Source organism: Cariama cristata, unplaced genomic scaffold, assembly GCF_000690535.1.
Source record: "Cariama cristata isolate BGI_N322 unplaced genomic scaffold, ASM69053v1 scaffold3989, whole genome shotgun sequence".
Classification (NCBI taxonomy): domain Eukaryota; kingdom Metazoa; phylum Chordata; class Aves; order Cariamiformes; family Cariamidae; genus Cariama; species Cariama cristata.
Window position 1 is genome coordinate 19419 of NW_009633887.1, and position 20366 is coordinate 39784.

The following is a 20366-nucleotide window of genomic DNA, read 5'->3' on the forward strand; positions in this document are numbered from 1 at the left end:
TAAAGTTAAATCCCAGAATTTTGAGAAATTAATTAATATGTGACATTTTTCCCCAACTGTCCCTTTATTGCCTCTGACTAGCTCAAGACTGAGACTTGTGTCATCCTGTATGACTTTTCACTACTTCTTTTTTTTGTTTGTTCCCCAAATCATCAATTGCTGCTGAAATTCTTACTTTGCACAGAAGGATATCATATCTATAAAAACCTGGAATTTGTAGTTTTAAGAATAGTTTAGATTTTGTTAATAGGTACAGTGTTTTGCAGTTACTATTTAAAAAATACTGAGAAAGGACATGAACTTAGGCCGAAAGAGTGAGGGTAGGAAAAGTCATTAATGAAACACACATTGCATACAGAAATCTTTTTTAAAATCAGTTTTCACTATTTCTCTCCCAAACAATTTCTATCATCTTTACAAAACAGAAGCTGAAATTAAATATTTTTGTAATTATTACGTTAATTTTCCTGAAATTTTGAAAGCATTTATAAGTAAACCAATTTTCTGGAGAGCTTATATAAAAGAGAGTTGTTTGAGAGAAAACAGGCATATTTGTGTTTAAAAATTGTATGGGAGTTACAAGACTTTGTTGTTTATTGTTTTAGGTGTTTAAAGCAGAAAGTGGTGAGAGACTCCTGGAGATAAGTGCCCATGATGATGAAATACTCTGTTGCGCTTTCTCTGCAGATGGTGAATTTGTAGCAACTTGTTCAGCTGATAAAAAAGTGAAGGTAAGGAAATGGAAAGCAGCCAATTTTTTTTCCCATTTTTAATGCTAATTTTCAGTTTTAACCAACTTGAGCTGAGCAGGTTCTTAAGACTAAAGGGTTTTTTATCTGTCTTATGTGGGTAATTCACTACTTAAAAAACAGAAAAGCCCCACTTGTTACATAACATAAAAGATGCTTAATGTTATCATACATACTTGTATTATCAGGTGATTCTTTCTAAGTAGAACATAATTTGAGAGTCCAATCCTATCCATAACATGAGATGAATGTATCCATAATTCTTTTTTTCATGTTTTTTTCTGTTACATGTGAATTACTTGGAATTTTATTTCCTCAGTATCATAACAAAACCTTGGTGAAATTCCAGTATTTATCAGATTCTAATCTGAATGATGACCTTTTCCCTCATAGCTTCTTGTTTCTAGCTGTAAATATACGTGCTTTCCCTTTATCTTCAAAACATTTTTGAAATGTTATTAAGAATATTTTGGGGCTTTATCAGTATTTCAGCATAGTTTACTTTTTTTTTTTAATAAATTAAGTACTTTAAATTTATTTAAAAGTCTTTTTCATCCTTCAATTCTGTCTAGATCTGGAATTCAAGAACCGGCCAGTGTAGGTGTATATATGAAGAACACTCAGAGCAGGTCAACTGCTGCCAGTTCAATAACAGAAGTGGTCACTATCTTTTAGCCACCTGCTCAAATGACACTTTCATCAAAGTAAGTGGAAAAGATTGAGGTTATTCTCATGGTGCTTATCATAACAGGATAATTATTGATTTATAAATACAATAAACACTGTAAGTTTTTTTTTTTTTTTAATGAGCCTGAGAGAAGGGAGATGGCAACAGGTTGAGAGTACTGACTACAGCTCTGTAATCAGATTTCAACAAGGCAGAACAGAAGGAGTGTTTATGCCCAGCAAAGTAGAATGGGCAAGTCCTCTATTGGTAGGGCATGAAGGTGAGGGCTTTGGCAAGACTTTTAGAGGGTCTTGGGATAGGAATGGGAGAGTATGAGAGTGAAATACCTGATTAAAAACAGCATAAGAAAAAGATGAAGGTAGAAATTTAGGATCAAAACCATTAATAACGTAAAAAAATGGATGTGGAAAGATTGGGGGGGGGGGAAAGCATTGCGGAAGTGTAGCAAGTGTATTTTTTTGTTTAAATTGATTGGACATAGTAAAGAAATGAAGGTGGAAGCCAACAAAATAGCAGTAATCGAAGCCAGAGGTTTGTCAGGTTAACCAGCTGGCACCAGTCAGACTGGGAGGCAGTATGTATACACAGGAAGAACAGAAACCAGGTAACTGAAGTCTATGTCTGAGGGACGGGGGAAACCCGAAGAATCAAGTAAGAGCTAGACTGTGGCAAATACAAGTGTGATTTCACAGTACAACTGAGCAAATCATACAGCTAACTGGCACTGTAGGTGCCCTGGCTGTATATTCTTAGCTTTGTTGCAGTGCATGTGCTGATCTTATTCTGTAGTGGTAAGGTTCAAGGAGCCAACTCTGCAAAACTCACCATCCCTGGAGGTGTTCAAAAAACGTTTAGATGTGGTGCTTTGAGACATGGTTTAGTGGGCGTGGTGGCATTGGGTATATGGTTGGACTTGATGATCTTTGAGGTCTCTTCCAACCATAATGATTCTATGAAAAGCCTCTGTTTGGTGGGATTGGTTTTCTGCTCATTTAGTTCCCTGTAGTGGCTCAATTACCCAGTTCCAGTGGAGGAGAACTGTTGGGAGCAGACAGCAAGGAGTGAGATGGGGGGCAGATGACACAACTGTCACTTCCAGCTGTAGCTAGCAGGGTGTGAGGTGTTTTAATTGTGATGTGAAGCCTCATCTGAGGAGTTCTTGCAAGAGCTTGTGTTTGTGTAAACTGGAGGTAAAATACAGTTATGATCTGATGTCAAGGTGGAAGGAAGAGGCTTTCACACTGACCTCCTGGATGTCTCAGGTGATGCATTTGCTGTCTGAGAGTGACACCTTGGAACAGGTAGATTTAGAAAGGACTTTTTTTAAATGACCATTTTTATACTGTAAAGGTGATTAAGATTTTAGACAGTGTTCGACACTTTCATGAGTAGTGAATAACAGAACTGAAATACGCACAATAATCAAAAGGGCTTGATTTTTTTTTTTTTTCGGAGAACACCATACGAGTGACTGTTCTTGTTTCGAGCTCTCACTTGAACACTCAAATGCATGATTTTTTTTTTCTTTTTATATAGGAGAAAGGGAAGAAATTTGGAAATGGAGAAAGGAAGTGTGGGCTATAGGCTTAGAAACCAGTGTGTATGAGAGGGGTGGGGAGGAGGAGCCCTAAACAAAAAACCCCATATAGAATGTTCTTGTAACTTTGTTAGTATGCATGTGGCAAGGATGATACTCAGACTGTCCAAGACTAACCTGAGAGATTTTGTTTTTGTTACTATGTGTAAGCTATGTAATTCTGAACTTCAAAGTTGAAAGGGAAAAGGCAAGAGGAAGCTTCTTCCTCAGTCTGAGGAAACTTTCAGTAACTTTGTGTTGGTCAAGGGCCTTGTCTGCACTGTACAGAAAGTTTTAACTAGTTCTGCGTAATTCTGATGTTAATAGTTTTTGTGCATGTTAGCAGATGGAGGTAGATTGTGGGGTAGCCCAGGGCATAGCATCAAGACCATGAGCATGCGGGTAAAAATAAGGAAAAAAAATTTGAGGTTTTGGTTGCTAGCATGTGATTTTGAGAAGAGCATGAACAATCTGTCTTTGAATAATTCATGAATATGATGATATTTATATGTTTATTTCTCCTGCAGCTTTGGGATTTGAACAGAAAGTATTGTAGAAATACGATGATAGGTCATGAAAATTCTGTCACTCACTGTAGATTTTCAACAGATGATGAATATGTTGCTAGCTGCTCAACAGATGGAACAGTAAAGGTACAGAGTGTATTTTTAAATCAACTGTTTGTTTTGATGATGGATTATTTTTTTGTATAAAATGCAAAATATGTATAAGAAAACTTTGTGTCTGAGTGATCAGCTTTAATCAATTAAATACTGAAACAGTTGATTATTGGTCCCATTTTTAATGCAAGATTTTGAAAGGGCTTGTCCGGTACCAGGAAAAAAAGGTTGAGTGCCTGTAGTTGTAAATAAATCCTAGCTAGCCTCATTTTGAATCCTTTGCTTTTTCACCGTCTTTCCCCCTCAATGTACTTTGTCAAGAAAACTTGAGGCGGGGAGTGAAACTTTTTTTTTTAAAAAAAAAAGAAGTAATAAGTTTTTAGATTGAAAATTTTGTCATCTGAAAATGAATCATCACTAGACATAAAAATCAAAAAGCAATTTCTGGAAGAGAATTGAGAGGTTTGTGTATTTTTCCACACATGTAGGTATTCTTGTTATTGCCTTTGGTTTGAACAGAACTATGCTATTTCAGAACTGCAATTCTTAAAGCACTGTTACCTTTCTATAGAGTTGCTAAAATCAGGAAAGAAGGGTGGCCGTAGCTGTTGTCATTCAGAAGGAAAATTGTAAAAAAGGAACAGAAATATTCCGTAGATTTTTGACAGGTCCCTCAATGAAGTTAAGGTGCAAAGCTAGATTTATACCAGATTTCTCATGGTGAGTGGAGTTTTAATAGAGTTGCAGAGCAGGTATTATTTTTGGTTTTATTTTGTTAAGTAGAAGTTGAGACAGCGTTGTAGCTGGAATGATATGAGGGAAGAACCCAGGGAGAGGGTTCTGCTACAGTGTAATCTTCTTTTTTTGTGAGGTTTTTTGTTTGTTTGTGGGGTTTTTTTGTTTGTTTGTTGTTGTTTTCTTTTTTTTTCCTTTTCTTAGGCCATCTGGGCTTGTGAATATTCTAATGCTATTTCCTGACTGAGGAAAGTAGCAAAGGCGTTTTTGTATCCTACCCCCTGCCCCTCTCGTTTCCTAGAAGTGATTGGGAGTTAGCTCTCCCCTATTGTATTCTGCATACACATCAGTAAAAAGAGGTTTTATGTATTTCCTTTACTTTTTATTGCAGCTTTGGGAAACGCGCTCAGCAAATGAACTGAAAAGTATTGAGATAAAAGACTTCTTCAAAAATGCAGATGAGCAAACAGATGATGTGGAGGTTTTAGTAAAATGTTGCTCTTGGTCCGGAAACGGTGACATGGTTTTGGTGGTGGCCAAAAATAAGCTTTTGGTAAGTACCTCAATTTAGTAATTTTCTGGAGGTATTATATTACAGAGTAGGTAGAAATGATGATTAAAGTTAAAATTCCAGGCCATTAAGTTGTTGAAGATATAAGGTACATGATTTCAAGCATGTGTAAAGTAAAAATATGTGGGCAACAAATGCTGACTGAGAGAAATACCTTCTAAATTCAAGAATGTATGCTGCTGAACGTATAAGCTATTTGTCTGTAGTGAAGTTGTTCGAACTGGGAGCTAACTACTGTAATTATGTGTTCACAGCTTTTTGATGTTAAAACATGTGATTTGTTAACACAAGTCGTCATAAGTCATCACAGTACAATCCAATACTGTGACTTTTGTCCTGGTGATGAGTTAGTAGCAGTTGCTTTGTCTCACTGTTCCGTTGAGGTAAGTGATTGTCTTTGCTACAGTACCAGGCGAGACTACTTGTAATATAAAATCTTACATTTGTCTGAATAGTTTCTTGTATGCAGAGGTAAAACAAATGTAACTATTTTAACAGGCTTTCAACCTGCTTCATTCTTTTTAATTTTCATTCACTTCTGATATGTAAACTATCAATTGGGAAATAACGTTTTAAAGTTATACTTTTATTTTGGACAACAGAACTTATGTTTATACAAGAAGACTATTCTACTCAATTTACTTAAACTTACTGTTGTCACTCTCAGAACTATCACTTAACTCAATCCAAACCAAACCCTCTCTCCTTCTATACGCTGCTACAGAACGGGGCGGCTCAAAAGGAATGAAAGAGCTAGGATAACATTGGGACTAGCATGACTAGAGTAAGCCTGTACAAGTGTCAGTTTAGGGGTTGGTTTTTCTGTTGTTTGGGGGTTTTTTGGTTTTGCAATCTACGTGGTCAAGTTGAACTTGTACTTTTTTGTAGTGTGAGTGAATTTTTTTTTTTTCTATTTTTCTCCCCCCTCATCTTTTAAAATTCTAGCAGTCAAAGAGGCTGCTGATTCAATTTCCCTGACCATTGAAATGTGATAACCAGGCACAGGTCTTGTTACATCTGATTTCAGAATGAAAATAGTAAGAAAATAGTAGAAGAAATAGTAATTAAGTATACTGCTTCTTGTTTTGTACTGTTTTCCCTGTAAACACAATCTAAATCCATTTGAGTTCTTCTTTCATATTTTTATTGTAGTTATGGAATATTAAAACTTTATCAAAAGTGGCGTATTGCAGGGGACACATGAGCTGGGTTCACTGTGTGACATTTTCACCAGATGGATCTTTATTTCTGACATCATCTGATGACCAGACAATACGTGTAAGATGACATCTTTCTTTTTTGAGAAATATGAATCTCTATATATATTATGAAATTGTTCATTTAAGCAATTTCTTATCATGAAATTATATATCAAAAAAAAATATATAAATAATATATTATGTGGTTAGTATTTGTGTACATTTATAGCCAATCTAAATATTTGTTATAAAATTATTTAGATATACAATAAAATGAGCTGGTTTTTTTTTACTTTATTTACTGTTTATCTAAATTTACTATATATCTATATGATTTTTAAACTCTGGTGGCTGTTCAAGAGTAATTGTAACTTGTTTTGTTTTAGATTTTATCTGAATCAGGCATTGTGAAGTTTTTTGAGGATCCTAGCAGACTTGATCTTGCTTTCATTGTTAGATATATTTGCATGTTAATATTTAAGATAGATTTCTATAATTGTAATGCCTCATTAAAACCTATGAAAGTAGAACTGTAGTTTACCAAAGTAACCTTTCCTTTTCTCCCAAGTTAACACTTATGTTCTTGAAATTTTGAAAGCAATTGAAGTGTAGAAATCTGTACTTGGTATTTTTTGTCATTGGATTTTAATGCTCTTTTTTTGAAGTAGAAAATTGTGGACTTTATACCTATGACCTTAAACACAGGGAAGTCTACTAGTCAGCCTCGAAAAAATTAGTTCTGTTTCATCTGTTGGAATCACTATAGTAATTGCACAAACTTCCCTAGTAAATAAAAATAGCAGAAGCATAATTTTCACTGATTTAAAAAAAACAGTGTTACTCACAAGTTTGTAAGACTTTGGTTTACAGGTACTCTTACTCAGCAAGTTTTATATTTTGTCCTTTAATAAAGCTAATGAAATACTGTGTTTTTCAACAGATTTGGGAAACAAAGAAGGTGTGTCAGTCTTCTGATGCTGTGCTAAAAAGTGAACTAGATGTTGTATTTCACAACGGTGAAGTGATGATTTTAGCAATTTACAATCAGAAGCATTTACAAGTAAGTTGTATTTCTCTATGTTAGTACATCTGAGTGTTATCTGCAAATCTGAGTAGGAAATGGAGGAAGTACTGAAAGAACTGCTTGTTCATGGCTTTCAGCTGGTGAATCTGTAGCAGATGACAGTGAATGATAACATTTTTATATCTAGAAATTCTACCTAGTTTAGTAAGCAAAAAATGAAATTTGAGGGGAAATTTCCACGCTGATGTTGAAACTGAAGCTGGATGCAGAGGAGCAAAACTGTTATCTCGTCATGACTGGGGAGGCCGTGGGCCCTCTAAGTGCCTTAGATATGCACAGCAATGTGTAATGTGTGCAGCACGTATAGACCAGGTGTTACACAGCACATGTACGTAACGCATCAGAACTACTGTGTAATAGCTGAGGGAATCATCTCAAATTGGGGAAATGAAAGGTGTGAGAGCAGGTCTGTGTATAGCCTTAGGAGAGCATGAGGTCTTTTATGTCCTAAAGAAAATATTAATAATGGATACATCCTTATTACTATGAACCCCCCCACCAAGTAGTAAGTATGTCAATGTCCAAATTATATTTTTCCATTCCATGACAGCAAATGCACGCACATCTTTTTTTTTTTTTTTTTTAATTTGTTTCTTTTAATGCTGATTCTCCAGTACATTAAATAAAGTCAGTGGATAGGATTTTCTTTCAAGTGAAGGCAATACAGTTCATTCAGATTATGCTGTAACTTCATTTAAAAGCAGAAACAGTTTCATATTTATTGCAGAATGCTGCTTACACAAACCGATTGCATGTTAACTCACAAAATGGGCAATGCCGTGTCTTTGGCCATGAGGTAGCTATTTCAGGTGTTTAGCCTAAAGCAGCATCTGAATAGGAATGGACCTTTGTTGTGGACTGTGAAAGCAGTGAATTCTTATTGCTGGATGTATAGGTAGGTGGGTGTTGGAGTAGATTCTGCTGCCCTACACTGAGGGACACTGTGCAGATAATCTTTTTGTGTAGGGTTGTGTCCTTTCTCCTAATTTGGCCGAAGGCAAACGTGTAAGCTATGTAATCCTGGGTAATCAGCATCGCCATTGCCTTTATTTCTACACCTAGAGATGTTCAGCTTTTCCGAGGCTGCTACTAGAATGAGAATTTTCTTTGCAGAAACTTTTCTTCTTGTTTGCCCTGTACTTCCTGTTTCTCTCTTCCTGATTATTTTCTGTCCTCCTTCTTTTGTCTGTCCTGTCAACAAGTTAGCCATTTCTTACTGTACCTAAAAATCCTATTAAAAAAATGTTAAGTGGAATTGTGGTGGTATTTGAATAGTAGGGAATATAGATGTGGAAATAGCTAAAGTGCCTCCAATGAGACCTTGTCAATAAAAAGATTTCAGACCTCAAGCCAACAGAAAGTGGTCAACGTTGAAACTAAAATTTATGTGAACAAGTAATATGTGAGAAGAGAGAAGCTGCATCTGTTGCAGTGAAGAGATGGGAGAAACCACAGCGAATGGAGTTACACCTGTTTATGCGTGGGGAGTAGTTTAGGATAATCGCTGCTTTTTAATCTTCCTGAATTGTAAAATCTGTAGCAACTACTATGTAATGGTGCAGTCTGGCTTCATTTGACTTAGTTGACCTGATCTAGTTATTTATGATTAGTGTATTTCTGTTGTAACTTTACTTGAACCATTTCCTAGAGAAAGATGGTGCTTAGATTTTTCCGCCCTAAATACAATATTCTGACATCCTGAAGAGGTGACTGAGAGAAGACTCCATTGTAGAAAGAGAATAGATTTTTCACCCTTGCAGGAGAAGAGAAATCAACTGAGAAGCCAAACTGCAGTTACGCATGTGTACTGTAATTTAATGGTGTATCTCTGTTGTCACATCTCTAAAACAGTTTTTCTTGCAACCGTGATGTTTTACCCTTTGTAATTTGTAATCTCTCAGAACTGGGGTCTTAGTCACCTTTTGATGTGCAGTACATTCATTTTTAAACACTTCACACTGGTAGCTTTCTAAACTTAAGCTTTGTTTGTAAATCATTGTATTCTAAAGATTCCACACCTGCCCCTGCGCACAGCCCTCCCCTCCCGGGGAACTGATTTGAGAGCGATAGTGAGTTGAGATTTGGTGTATTGTGTGTGCTAACAAGTTAAAAGTCATGCTCAAAGGATGCACTTAAAGTATTTTATGTTCCATTTGGCATGAGCTGTATAATCTGGCTGGCAAGGTAAACTTGAGCATGAAGCTCACTATGTGGCTTTTGAAATTTGGGAGTAGCATTTGGAGTTACTGTTTTCTGTAGTCAGACGAACTTTAAAAAGCCACCTAATACTGAGATGAGTTTCCTTTTGCAAACTCATCCTGTTCAAAGAGCATTCTATGCAGATAGTTACACTGACCTTCAAAGCAATCCATTTATGAAAGTAACTGATCCTTATAACTCAAAGTTTGAAACTGATACACTGTTCTCTTTAGCATTCTCAACTCTGTATTGTAATTTATTTAAGTTTAGATTTAAAAATATTGTAATAACTTATTTAACTTCCTGTCTTGCAGCTTATCAATGGAAATACAGACAGTGTTGTTATGCAGACAACAGGTCAGGAATCCCCCATTTCTTGCTGTTGCTTAAGTGAAGATCTTAAATTTGCAGCTTTTGGACAGGAGAGTGGTACAATAAAGGTATTAAATCCTAAGTTTTACTTTCAAAATGGTAGGGAAACACCCTTCTTGGTGCTTTTTCTGTTTAAAGAAATGTCATTTGAATGACTTTGTACAATAGTATTCTTCAACATAGTACTTCAAAGTTTTTACATTTGTGAATGATGCCTAAATGGCAATAATTTAAAGGTAGTGCTAATAATGTAGCTCTGAATTTCATTTTACCAAGGATTAAGCTAATATGAATTTTTGGTTATTCCAGTCCATTGACTGAGAATCATGTATTTACAACCTCATGTTATTTAAATAAGAATTTGCATGTTCTTGTCCTCCTTTTCCTCAAGTATGTAAAATAAATATAATTACTGCATTCTTCATTGTAAAGGTATTACAGTTGTTGGATGGGAAAGTTCTGAAGTCCCAGGAGGCCTACAGGACATCCGTGCAGCATTGTCAATTTACACCTGATTGTCAGACTCTAATTTCAAGTGCTCATGATTCAGTTATACAGGTTTGGAAGATATTTTAAAAGATTATGTTGTAACTTAGAATTTATTTAAAAAGATCTTTTATACTATAGGTAATGTAAACTCAGTAAATGACTGCTGTATTCTATATTGCTCCATCTTGGGGCAAGGGACTGTAGAAACTGTAGCCTCTAATTTACACCTTATGTGATAATGAATGTTACACAATTTCTATTTTTAGTGCTGTGGGTGATAGAAAGACACCAGCTGCTTTAAAATAAGTGAAAGGAACATTAACTTTCAAACAAGATAACTCAAGATTTTGCTTGAGTAAGTGAAAGGTTTGGGATGCAACTCAGAACTGGCTATATCTGGTAGGTCTGTCAGTGGGCTTGCTTACACTATCAGAAGGAATAAGGTAAAAAGACCTGTCTCTGAGTGGGCTGGTGTGTCCACTAGTAGTCTGGTACAGTGCTGAATTCAGATACTAGCTAGAAATAGAATGGCTGCACTAATGTAGTCTGAAATTAATAAGCTCTGCCACTCAGCAAGGTAGATTGGCTCCGGAGAAGCATTCTGATAGATCTATATTAGCATTTTAGCTCACCTCAGGGATGCAATTTTGAAGTGAATGTCCTGGTCTGTGCTTTAGTTTTCACTGCAGAGTGGTTACAGGCATGCTGACAGGATTCCTACACAAGACCACATGCTCCAGCTGCTAACGAGCATTCAGTCCGCACAACCAAACTTGAGCTCGCTTGAAGTAAAACCTCCAAAACACATATGGGTGCTGATCCTCAGCACTGTTTTGCTCACCAAATCTGTTCCAACATCAGCGTTCTGTCTACTTGCTGATACACGTCACCTACATGGCATCCCACTTTGGTGTTTGCTTCGATCTGAAGCTAGCTTGAGTGCAGTCGCTGCGATCAATTAAGCAGTATAGACAGCTCACCAGTTCATCAGCTTTTGGATCCTTCTTTCAGGTCTAACATGAGTAGCTTTTCTTCTGGGTCCTCAGCTCCCTCAGCTAAACCTCCAGGATTGTCATCTGAACACTTCTGCTTTCTGTTCTTTCGTTGATGCAGAAAACATGTTAATTTGAAAACTATTAAATAATTGTCATTTCAGTTAAATTGATGCTTAATAGCTTCTGTAAAGTAAAGTGACACCTCTCCAGTTTTCAGTGAATAGTTGAATTAGAAGTCAAAGTGTCATTTTGTTATAAAACTGCAAAGCAAAATGGCATTTAATTAAAAATATGCTTTAAAAATATAAAAGAAAGTTAATTTAAGTATGGAAGAGATGAGGTCTGCCAGATGACAGAAGTCTATTTGTTGCAATAATCAAAGGTTTAAAGCCCAGAACTTCTGGAGTGCCTAGAAAATCATTGTTTTACATTTTCTTTTTAAACTATCACTGAATTTTAAGCATCAAATTCACTTTAAAATCAGATTATGTGTGTATTATAGGGAACCTTCTAATAGGTTATCTATTAAATACTATGACATCCTCAATCTTCAGCATCCCTACTATGGATATCTTCAATATCTAACCCTTTAATTAGTTGTCACCTCCATAAGAACTTATTATTATTCCTGTGACTTAAAAACCAAACAGTTCATTCTTCTTAACTTATGTTTGCCATCAAGATTTATTTTTTTTTAAAGTATTCCATCTTTATGATTAGGTATGGAATTGGCAGTTGAGCAAATGTGTGTTTCTAAGAGGGCACAAGGAAGCAATCAAGGATTTTAGACTTCTGGAAAATTCGAAACTTCTTTCTTGGTCATTTGATGGAACTGTTAAGGTAAATAAAAGGCTGTGAATTGACAAATCACATAAAATACATTTTACTGTCTCTTCAAACTTTTGGTATTTCATGCGCTTTGTGTTGACACACCTTTTGTTGAATTGGTCCTAAAGTGTAAGCTGACCTGTAAGACACAATTTTGCATTTTCTGTTTCTAGTAAGATTTACACCCTGGTTGCATTTTAAGTATACCAGTAAGTATAACAAAATGTTGGCCATATTAGAACTATGTAGCTGAGTTTTCTCTCTTACATATTGTTGTGTAAGATGAAGGCATTTTAACCTTTTTACAGTGTTACAAAAGTAACCTGTTTTTCCCGTGTATTTGCTAGGTTTGGGATATCACTACTGGAAACACAGAAAAAGATTTTGCTTGCCATGGAGGTGCTGTTCTTTCTTGTGCTGTTTTACCTGATGGTAGTAAATTTTCATCTACTTCTGCTGACAAAACTGCAAAGGTTGGTTACTTTCTGTACGAAGAAGGAAATGATGCCTTATTTGTCCTGAAATATATGCTATATTTTTTTATTCTGAGGTAACTAGTGATTATTTAAGTTTTCCTGTTGTATTTCTAGTATTGAATTTCCTGTATCTGTGAACATGTTTCTAAAGCTGTTACAGTCATTCATAATTGATCTTGGATGTAACTTGAGGCTGTCCTGGTGACTTCTGTACAAACAAAATGCACGTTTAATGCACAAGTTTGTGCAGAACACATCGTTTAGTTCTCTGTATTGATTTGTTAATAGCCTAACATTCTTAATTTGGAAACCAAAGTTAAGAAAAATTTCTGAAACTTCCAGTGAAAGTTCTGTCCATAGGTTCTGGTGTTCCTGTTCAGAAGCAAGGTGCAAAAAGAAGTGAACTGTTTAATATTCTGGGGCTGCCCTATTAGATTTTTAAAGTATAGCTTTAAATTGATTGAATCCTTTTTCTATGAACAGCTTCGAACTTTCTTGTAAATGAATCAGTTCCATTAAAGAGTATATTCCAAGAAAAAAGTATACTTACGGTTGGTTCAGTAATTTGTAGCAAATACATTCTTGTGTGATTCAGAGAATAAAAATAAAAACAAACTACAGTATAATACATACATAAATGCACACACGTGCATGCATATATACAAAAAGTCTTACGTACATTTGAATACTAATGCATTTTTAGAAAGAAGTCAGGGTTGTTTTTGAACTTACCTTTTTCACTCTTCTGTAATGTTTTCCGTTTAGATATGGAGCTTTGAAAGTTCATCTGTTCTTCATGAACTGAAAGGTCATGAAGCCTGTGTGCGGTGCTGTGCTTTCTCTCCTAATAACAAATTATTGGCCACCGGAGATGACAAAGGAGAAATAAGGGTACTGCTTTAACCTTGCTGTTTATTTTATAATTCAATTGGTAGTCAGTTCACAGACAGAAGAGTTGTCATAGTTTCAGAGAATCACAGCCTTTGTGATATTCAAAGCCTTTAGTTTGTGTTCTGCATGTCTAATTCCTTAGTGTTGTAGTGAACATCGGGGAGTTGAAAATAGCAAAGTTTGCCCCGTGAGACAGTAGTTTGTCACCATATTGATAATGTTTTGTGAATGCTGAGGTACTGATTCAAATGATTTACTGATAATTCTACTGTGAATTGAATGTGTGATTAATTCCTCCATATATGATACAGTTCTAATAAGAGAATTCTTTTTTTTTATTATTCTGTCACTTCAAGTAGAATGTTTATTTATAAGGGCTTTTTTTCTCTAATATAGAAAAATACATTTCAGCTTTCCTTACTTGAGACTATTTTCTCCATTAAGTTTACTCATGTATGTAATCTTCCCTCTCTTTTAGATTTGGGACATTTTAACGGGTGCATTACTTCACTTCTGCTCCCCAGTTACTGTAGACGAAGGAGAACCAACACATGGTGGTTGGGTAACAGACCTCTCATTTTCTCCTGATAGCAAAATGCTTGTGTCATCTGGAGGCTATCTTAAGGTAAGCCTTGAAATAATAAAATATCCTAACATACCTAATTAAATGGCAATACTCTGATAATTCTAAAGGAAAATGCAGACTTATTCAAAGAAACAAAACTGAAATGTTTTACTTAACACAAAGCCACTCCATTTTCATGACTGCCTGGCACTTTTCATTTCTTGAATCTGAAAGCTCCATGAAGAGGTCTCTTAAGAATTCAGACTTCAGACTTGGAGTTTGTTTTCAAATTCCATATATTCCATTTTTATTAGTTTCAGATTTTCTTAGCAACATCCTTCATTAACATCTTTAATATTAAAGATGCCAGTCATTTTCGTCTGCCTTAATATCCAGTCAATTTCATCAGCAATTGTATTCTTTATAATGAAATGCTCTGTGTCAGGCTTGTATTTGTTTTTAAGACACTGAGTTTTAAATGTTTTCATAAATAGAAATTCAGAAGGAATTGAAAGTGATAATTTTCTGCCTTGAAAGATTCTATAAATAATCCTTGGAAGAGGGCATGTTGAAACTGAAGAAATCAGCCTTTTCATCAATCTTTCATTGGTTCAGACATGTACTGGGCATACAGTTTTTGGTCTGTTTTTCAGTCTGTGAATTGGTTCTTCATAATTGTAAATTTCTTATGAGTTTGGTTTTTTTTCTCCTCATGCAGTAGCTAATACCTGTTAGTAAAAACTCTGTGTGTATGTGAAATGATGGATTGTGGAGTTCTCATCTCACAGGGTGCTGGAGGTTAGTTGATTGTTGGTCAGTGTTTAGCTGTTGAACATGCTACTAGACTAATTCTTTGAAGTCAGTTAGTAACCATTTAACAAAAACCATTGAATTTTCTAACTTATCATTGAAAACATCTTCTGATGTTCATTTCATATTAAAGAACAAGACATGCATCCTGTTTCTAGTTTCCTTCCCGTTTTGACTTGTGGTTACACAGTATGGTGGTGTGATGCTGCTCAGAGTTGTGGAATGGTTTAGGATGTTAGGGACTTCTGGAACTCATCTAGTCCAGCCTGTTTCTAGAAGGAGTTTGCAGAGTTAGGTGAAGTTGTTCAAGACCTTGCCCCATCGAGTTTTGTCCCCTACTCCAGCAGGGACACCTGGACACTGAGAGGAGAGTCTGACTCTGTCATCTGTAACTCTTTTTGGTAGTTGAAGACAGCAGCTAGCTGCCTTCTCTTCAGGCTAAACAAATTTGGTGCTCTGTCTCTTCTGTGACATCTGTTCCTAGGTGTCCAGCCGTCCCAAAGGTGACATGCTGGACTGGCTCCAGTTGGTCAGTGTCTTTCTTGTACTAGGGTGGGCCTCAACACACAGCGACTGAACTGCTGACTACTACTTTTTGAATCTAGCAGTTCACCCAGTTTGTCACCTACCTTCTATTCTACCCGTCCAGTCTTTCTCTTTCCAGTTTGACTATAGGGACACTATGGGAAACTATGTTGAAGGCTTGGCTAAAGTCAAGGTTAATGACGTCCACTGCTCTTGCCATGCTGTTTGCAGAGCCACCATTATTGTCAATGGAAGTCAATCAGGTGGTTCAGCATGATTTACCTTTGGTAAATCTGTGCTAGTTGTTCATGATCACCTTCTTGTCCTTCACGTGACTTGAAATGGTTTCCAGAAAACTTGCTCCATCATAATCCCAGACACTGGAGTGAAGATTATTGGCCTGTAGTTCCCAGCATCTTCTTTGCCCTTTGTGAAAATGAGTATGGCATTTGCCTTTTTCCAGTCATTGGGACCAGGTTCAATCACCATGTCTTCTCAAAGTATTGTATTTCTACTTTTCTTTCAAGATCTGCAGGTGGATGTGTATGATATGCATGAAAACATACACACACGTGCCCTTTTTGTAGGGAGATACTAATCAGTGAAAGTCTAAAACATTTCAGAAATTTAGACCTTTAAAAACTGCAGTGAGTTGGATTGTAGAGTTACAGGGAAGATACCTTTAAACAGATGAGTCATTTTATTCATAAATGAGGTACATCCAGCTATGGACTGTTGAACTTTTTGTGTGAGTGGTACCCCTGGTCTAGCACCTGATCATTTATCCAGCAACAAAGATTCAGGAACTAATTAAGATCTATTTTTGGGTTGTTTTTCTTCTTTTTTACCAGATCTTCCTCAAATAACAGACACTTTAGGAAAGGTGTTTTTAATCAGAACACTGTAGCTGTATAGTTGCAAATTTGTATTATGCGCACAACCATAATCTTACGTATTTAATGAGATGAGTAAGCTAAAAAGTAGTAATACAACCTGCTTTTATAGATGATCAAAGCTGAAGGTAATCTGTTTCGATATTTTGCTACTGCACTCAAATGTTGCAAGAGTAGAGGGTAGACTTCTTATTGGAACAATCAAGTAACAACTTTGTCCTGGATTGTGTTTGGTTCAATTTTACATTGGTCTACAGTTTTTCTGAGAAATGTGAAATTTCAGTCTACGTTCATGGAGTAAACTGATGGTCCAAGGTTCTTCAATATCTTAGTTACTAGTGCTTATTGTATATTCTAAGAAAAAAAAGTAAATTTCTAATATCACTGAAATAGAAGTCTGTCCTGCTAACAAAACTGCAAATGGTTTCACATGTGTACATGATTGATCCTCTTTGGGGTCTAGCTCAGTTTTTTAATCTGGCTATAGTTTCAGTTACATTGTCTGGCAATGTGTTTCATGTATTCATTTGGTTATATAAAAATGCATAATCTTTTAAGTTTTGACCATGTTATAGTTTATGTCTATTGATCACATTTTGTGATGGGTTAGGGGTGGTACTTGAATTTATTATTTTATATACTTTCTTGAAATTGAACAGCTTCAGTCTTTTTAAAGTTTCTTTTCATCTGAAAGTCTTATACCTCTAGGAACTGGTCCTAAACATTTTCTACTTAAGATTCTTGTATTTTTATTTTTAATTCTACCTCTTTGGGGAAAGCAGTTAACTGGCCTTGCCAGTCAAAGCCTGTTTATAGAATTTATTCTAAGCTTCCTTCAACTTACTGAAAGTGTGTATTTATTTTTTATAGTGGTGGAATGTAACTACTGGAGAATCCTTACAAACCTTCTACACAAATGGAACAAACCTCAAGTCAATACATGTGTCCCCTAATTTCGAAATGTATGTGACTGTTGATAACCTTGGTATTCTTTATGTATTACAGAAGTTGTGATTAATGTGCTGAACACTGCAATGATAATTCATTTTTTTAAGATGGAAACAAAATTCTGCTAAATGTCTCGTTCTCCTTAAGCTGTGAATTATATTTCATTGTTGTATTCATGATGTTTTCATGTGTATATATAGGTACATTCATGCATGTTTTTTCAAATGAACTTGCATTTAATCTTGTTTTTAATGAGCATTATTATAATCCTTAAGTCTTGATTTGCATCTTAAGTATGTTGCTTCCAGTTTTGTAAGGAAGTTATATTAAAATTTATTCAAATTAGTTGAAATTAGTATTAACAGCAGTGAAGAAATAATAGGAATATAATACTTTCAAATTATATTTTGTGCCAAGGCTGATGGCTAAATGCTCTCTAGCCATGAACGCAACTGTGTAAGATGCAAAAAAAATTTTTTTTTACTGTGATGCAAGGATTTTCATTTACTACAGAATGGAAAGGATCTGGGACATCTTTCATTTATAAAATGAAACTAGCTATCCTGGTGCTTGACGTTCAAAACAAATCAAGTAGCTGTTCGATTTACAGCAGCAGTGCTTCCCACCTGCGGTAAGAACCTTCATGCTTCTAACCTTGTGCAGATAAAGGACGTTGTAACACATACGAGCTATCCCTATTAAGGGGAACGTCTTGAGCCTTGTTTTCTCAAGGCAAAATCTGAAAAGCTGTTGCAATTCAAGTGATAGAGATTGAGCCGCATTTCCAGTCAAAGAATGAATACAGCTAACCAGCTAAACTGAGAATGGAAATGATTTAAAAGGTATACATTAAAAAATACAAGAAGGTGTGAATTTTAGTTATTTTTGCTTTTGGAATTAGCATTCAGTTTATACTATGGAGGCATTTTACTGTGGTCAGCTTTGTTTACATGGGATTCTATGCACAGGGATCTCTTGCCTGATAATATGTGATTTTTGTTTTTCTTTTATTTTTTAGTTTGAGAGTCTATTTATAGATGCAATATAAGGTAGAAACGTTGACATTTTGTACTAATTATACTTGACATATCTTCTGTGAATAATTAGATAACAATTTTTCTTAGGTACTTGGTAAGCCTTGCTCCAGTAAACTGCCTCTCAACTGCTATAAGCAGCTGCACAAGCATTAATATAATAATTTTCATATTTTTGTAGCTGGCAGTAGAAAACTCCATCTAATTACTTGATTGTAAAAAGTACATTAGCAAGTGTCTCACTTTTACTATTTTTTTGTGTGCATTTAAGAAGATCTAATATACATCCTTAGTATTTTCCTGGTTTTGACAATCGCCAGTTTTTCCTCTTTTTTAACTTGAGATTCCACCATTTCTAAGGTGGTATTGAATATGGGTCAGTAAAATCAAAGTACTGCTGGCAGAAATGTAAAGAGAAGAAACTCAATAGAAAAAACATGATGTTTTGTATTCTAAGTATGTACAGCATTCAATAAAGATAATCCAGGCAATATTGACCAAATTTGTGAATGAATCTGAGTTCTTGAGTGGGGTTTTTTTGGTGTTGTGTTTTGTTTTGTTTTTACACGGTAGAAAGTGAGGGGAGTGCTGCCTCTTTTGTTGCGGTTTTATTTTCAATCTAAACATAATGCTGCTTTAGAAACTACATGAAAAATACTTCGACAGGTAAGCAACAGTACTAAATATGAGAATGGAGGAAAAAGTGAACAAAGGGAAACTGAAGTCTTGGAACATGTCCTGCCATGTTCAGGACAGCATTGCTTCTACTGTCGAGTTTCTAGGGCTCGCATCAGTACCCTCCATGAACAACTGAAGATTGAAGGCACAGGAAGCTCTTCTTGGCCGGTGTCCCTTGAATCCATTGGATGCACAGAACCATCTTGGTCTTGAACTTAGCATCCCAACTAGGTAAAAAGATACAGGATAAACGTATCACACGAGGAACCAGGGCAGAAAGTCGTCTTTTGTGACAAGGCTGATGAAACTCTGATGATAGCAAAAACTGATCATGGTTTAATGAAGAAAGTGAATGGTGGATGAGGGGAGTTCATAGAGAATTTCAATTTTGAAGCGAGTAGGAAGAAAGTAGCATAGAAACTTGAAGTGTGAGATAAATAGTGCATTCTTGAATTATTCTGCAAGAATGACAACACAGCAGCGTTACACTTGTTGCTGGAACTGAGGAAGCTGTGCTTCATAGAAGGTAGTGTTAATAGAGTGGGGATGTTGCATTCACATGCAAATGTATGGAGTTGGCTGCAAGTCTTTGTAGCTGAGGTGGAAGAAGAGAAATAGTAATAAGAAAGTCTGAAGAGCCAAAGAATAGATATTATTCCCAGGAAAAGGAGGACAAAATGTAAATGATGAATTTTTAAAATAGGGGCCAACTAAGACAGCAACTCCTTTATCTTAAAATATTTAAGAAGATTAAGGTAGTTCACTGTAATAAAAAATGAAGTCCTGCTGTGTCATCAGATTCAGCTGTTCTTTTTGATGTTGGATGTATTTTAAAGGAAACAAAAGAAAGTTTGGCCAGAAGCAATTTTTATGTAGATTGAACATTAGTGCTTTCATTATCTCTTGTAATGCCAGATCAAATTGAATCAGTCTGCATTCACATTTACCTAATGAGCATTGCCAATTTTCTCTAATTCTTTAACTGAAATTATAATATGCTTTTGTGTAAACAATTTTTAGGTACACTTCCTATTAACGATGCCTATCGGTTTCTGTAGAAGTTTTGAATCTCTTCACTTTGGCAATTAGACCTACAGCTATTCACAAATCTCTTTTTTTCTCTTTCTTTTACTGCCAAGGAATTGTACCCACTTGCAAAACAGCTGCTCAAAAGGATGCTTTACATTGCCTGGAATTGTAACATTCCTTTAACTACCATGTTCCCCTTCCCCCTCTCTTGTCTTACACGGTGGTTTAAAATGGAACTGGGCAGTTACTGCCTGAGGTTTTTCCCTGTAAAGGTTTCCAGAGCTCTTGTAGTGCTGGGGTGTGTAGTAGAGCTGGAACTGGTAACCTGTTGCCAGTAGAGAAATGTCCTCCACCCCAAAATTAGTCCGCCTCCCGTAGAAAATCATAGAGTCATAGAGTGGTTTGGTTGGAA

The 20366-nt window shown here is 35.7% G+C and overlaps 1 protein-coding gene across 1 annotated transcript in view; it reads left to right on the forward strand.

The window, feature by feature from the left end:
• Positions 1-17279, forward strand: part of APAF1 (apoptotic peptidase activating factor 1) — a 35094-nt gene extending 17815 nt beyond the window's left edge. Inside the window, exons 13-26 of the mRNA XM_009706924.1 lie at positions 606-731; positions 1322-1453; positions 3541-3666; positions 4760-4921; positions 5194-5322; positions 6092-6217; positions 7079-7198; positions 9736-9861; positions 10226-10351; positions 11998-12117; positions 12453-12578; positions 13347-13472; positions 13951-14097; positions 17136-17279. Of these exons, the coding sequence (XP_009705226.1) occupies positions 606-731; positions 1322-1453; positions 3541-3666; positions 4760-4921; positions 5194-5322; positions 6092-6217; positions 7079-7198; positions 9736-9861; positions 10226-10351; positions 11998-12117; positions 12453-12578; positions 13347-13472; positions 13951-14097; positions 17136-17279 (1836 nt within the window). The remainder of the gene's footprint in view (positions 1-605; positions 732-1321; positions 1454-3540; positions 3667-4759; positions 4922-5193; positions 5323-6091; positions 6218-7078; positions 7199-9735; positions 9862-10225; positions 10352-11997; positions 12118-12452; positions 12579-13346; positions 13473-13950; positions 14098-17135) is intronic.
• Positions 17280-20366: the final 3087 nt, after the last annotated feature.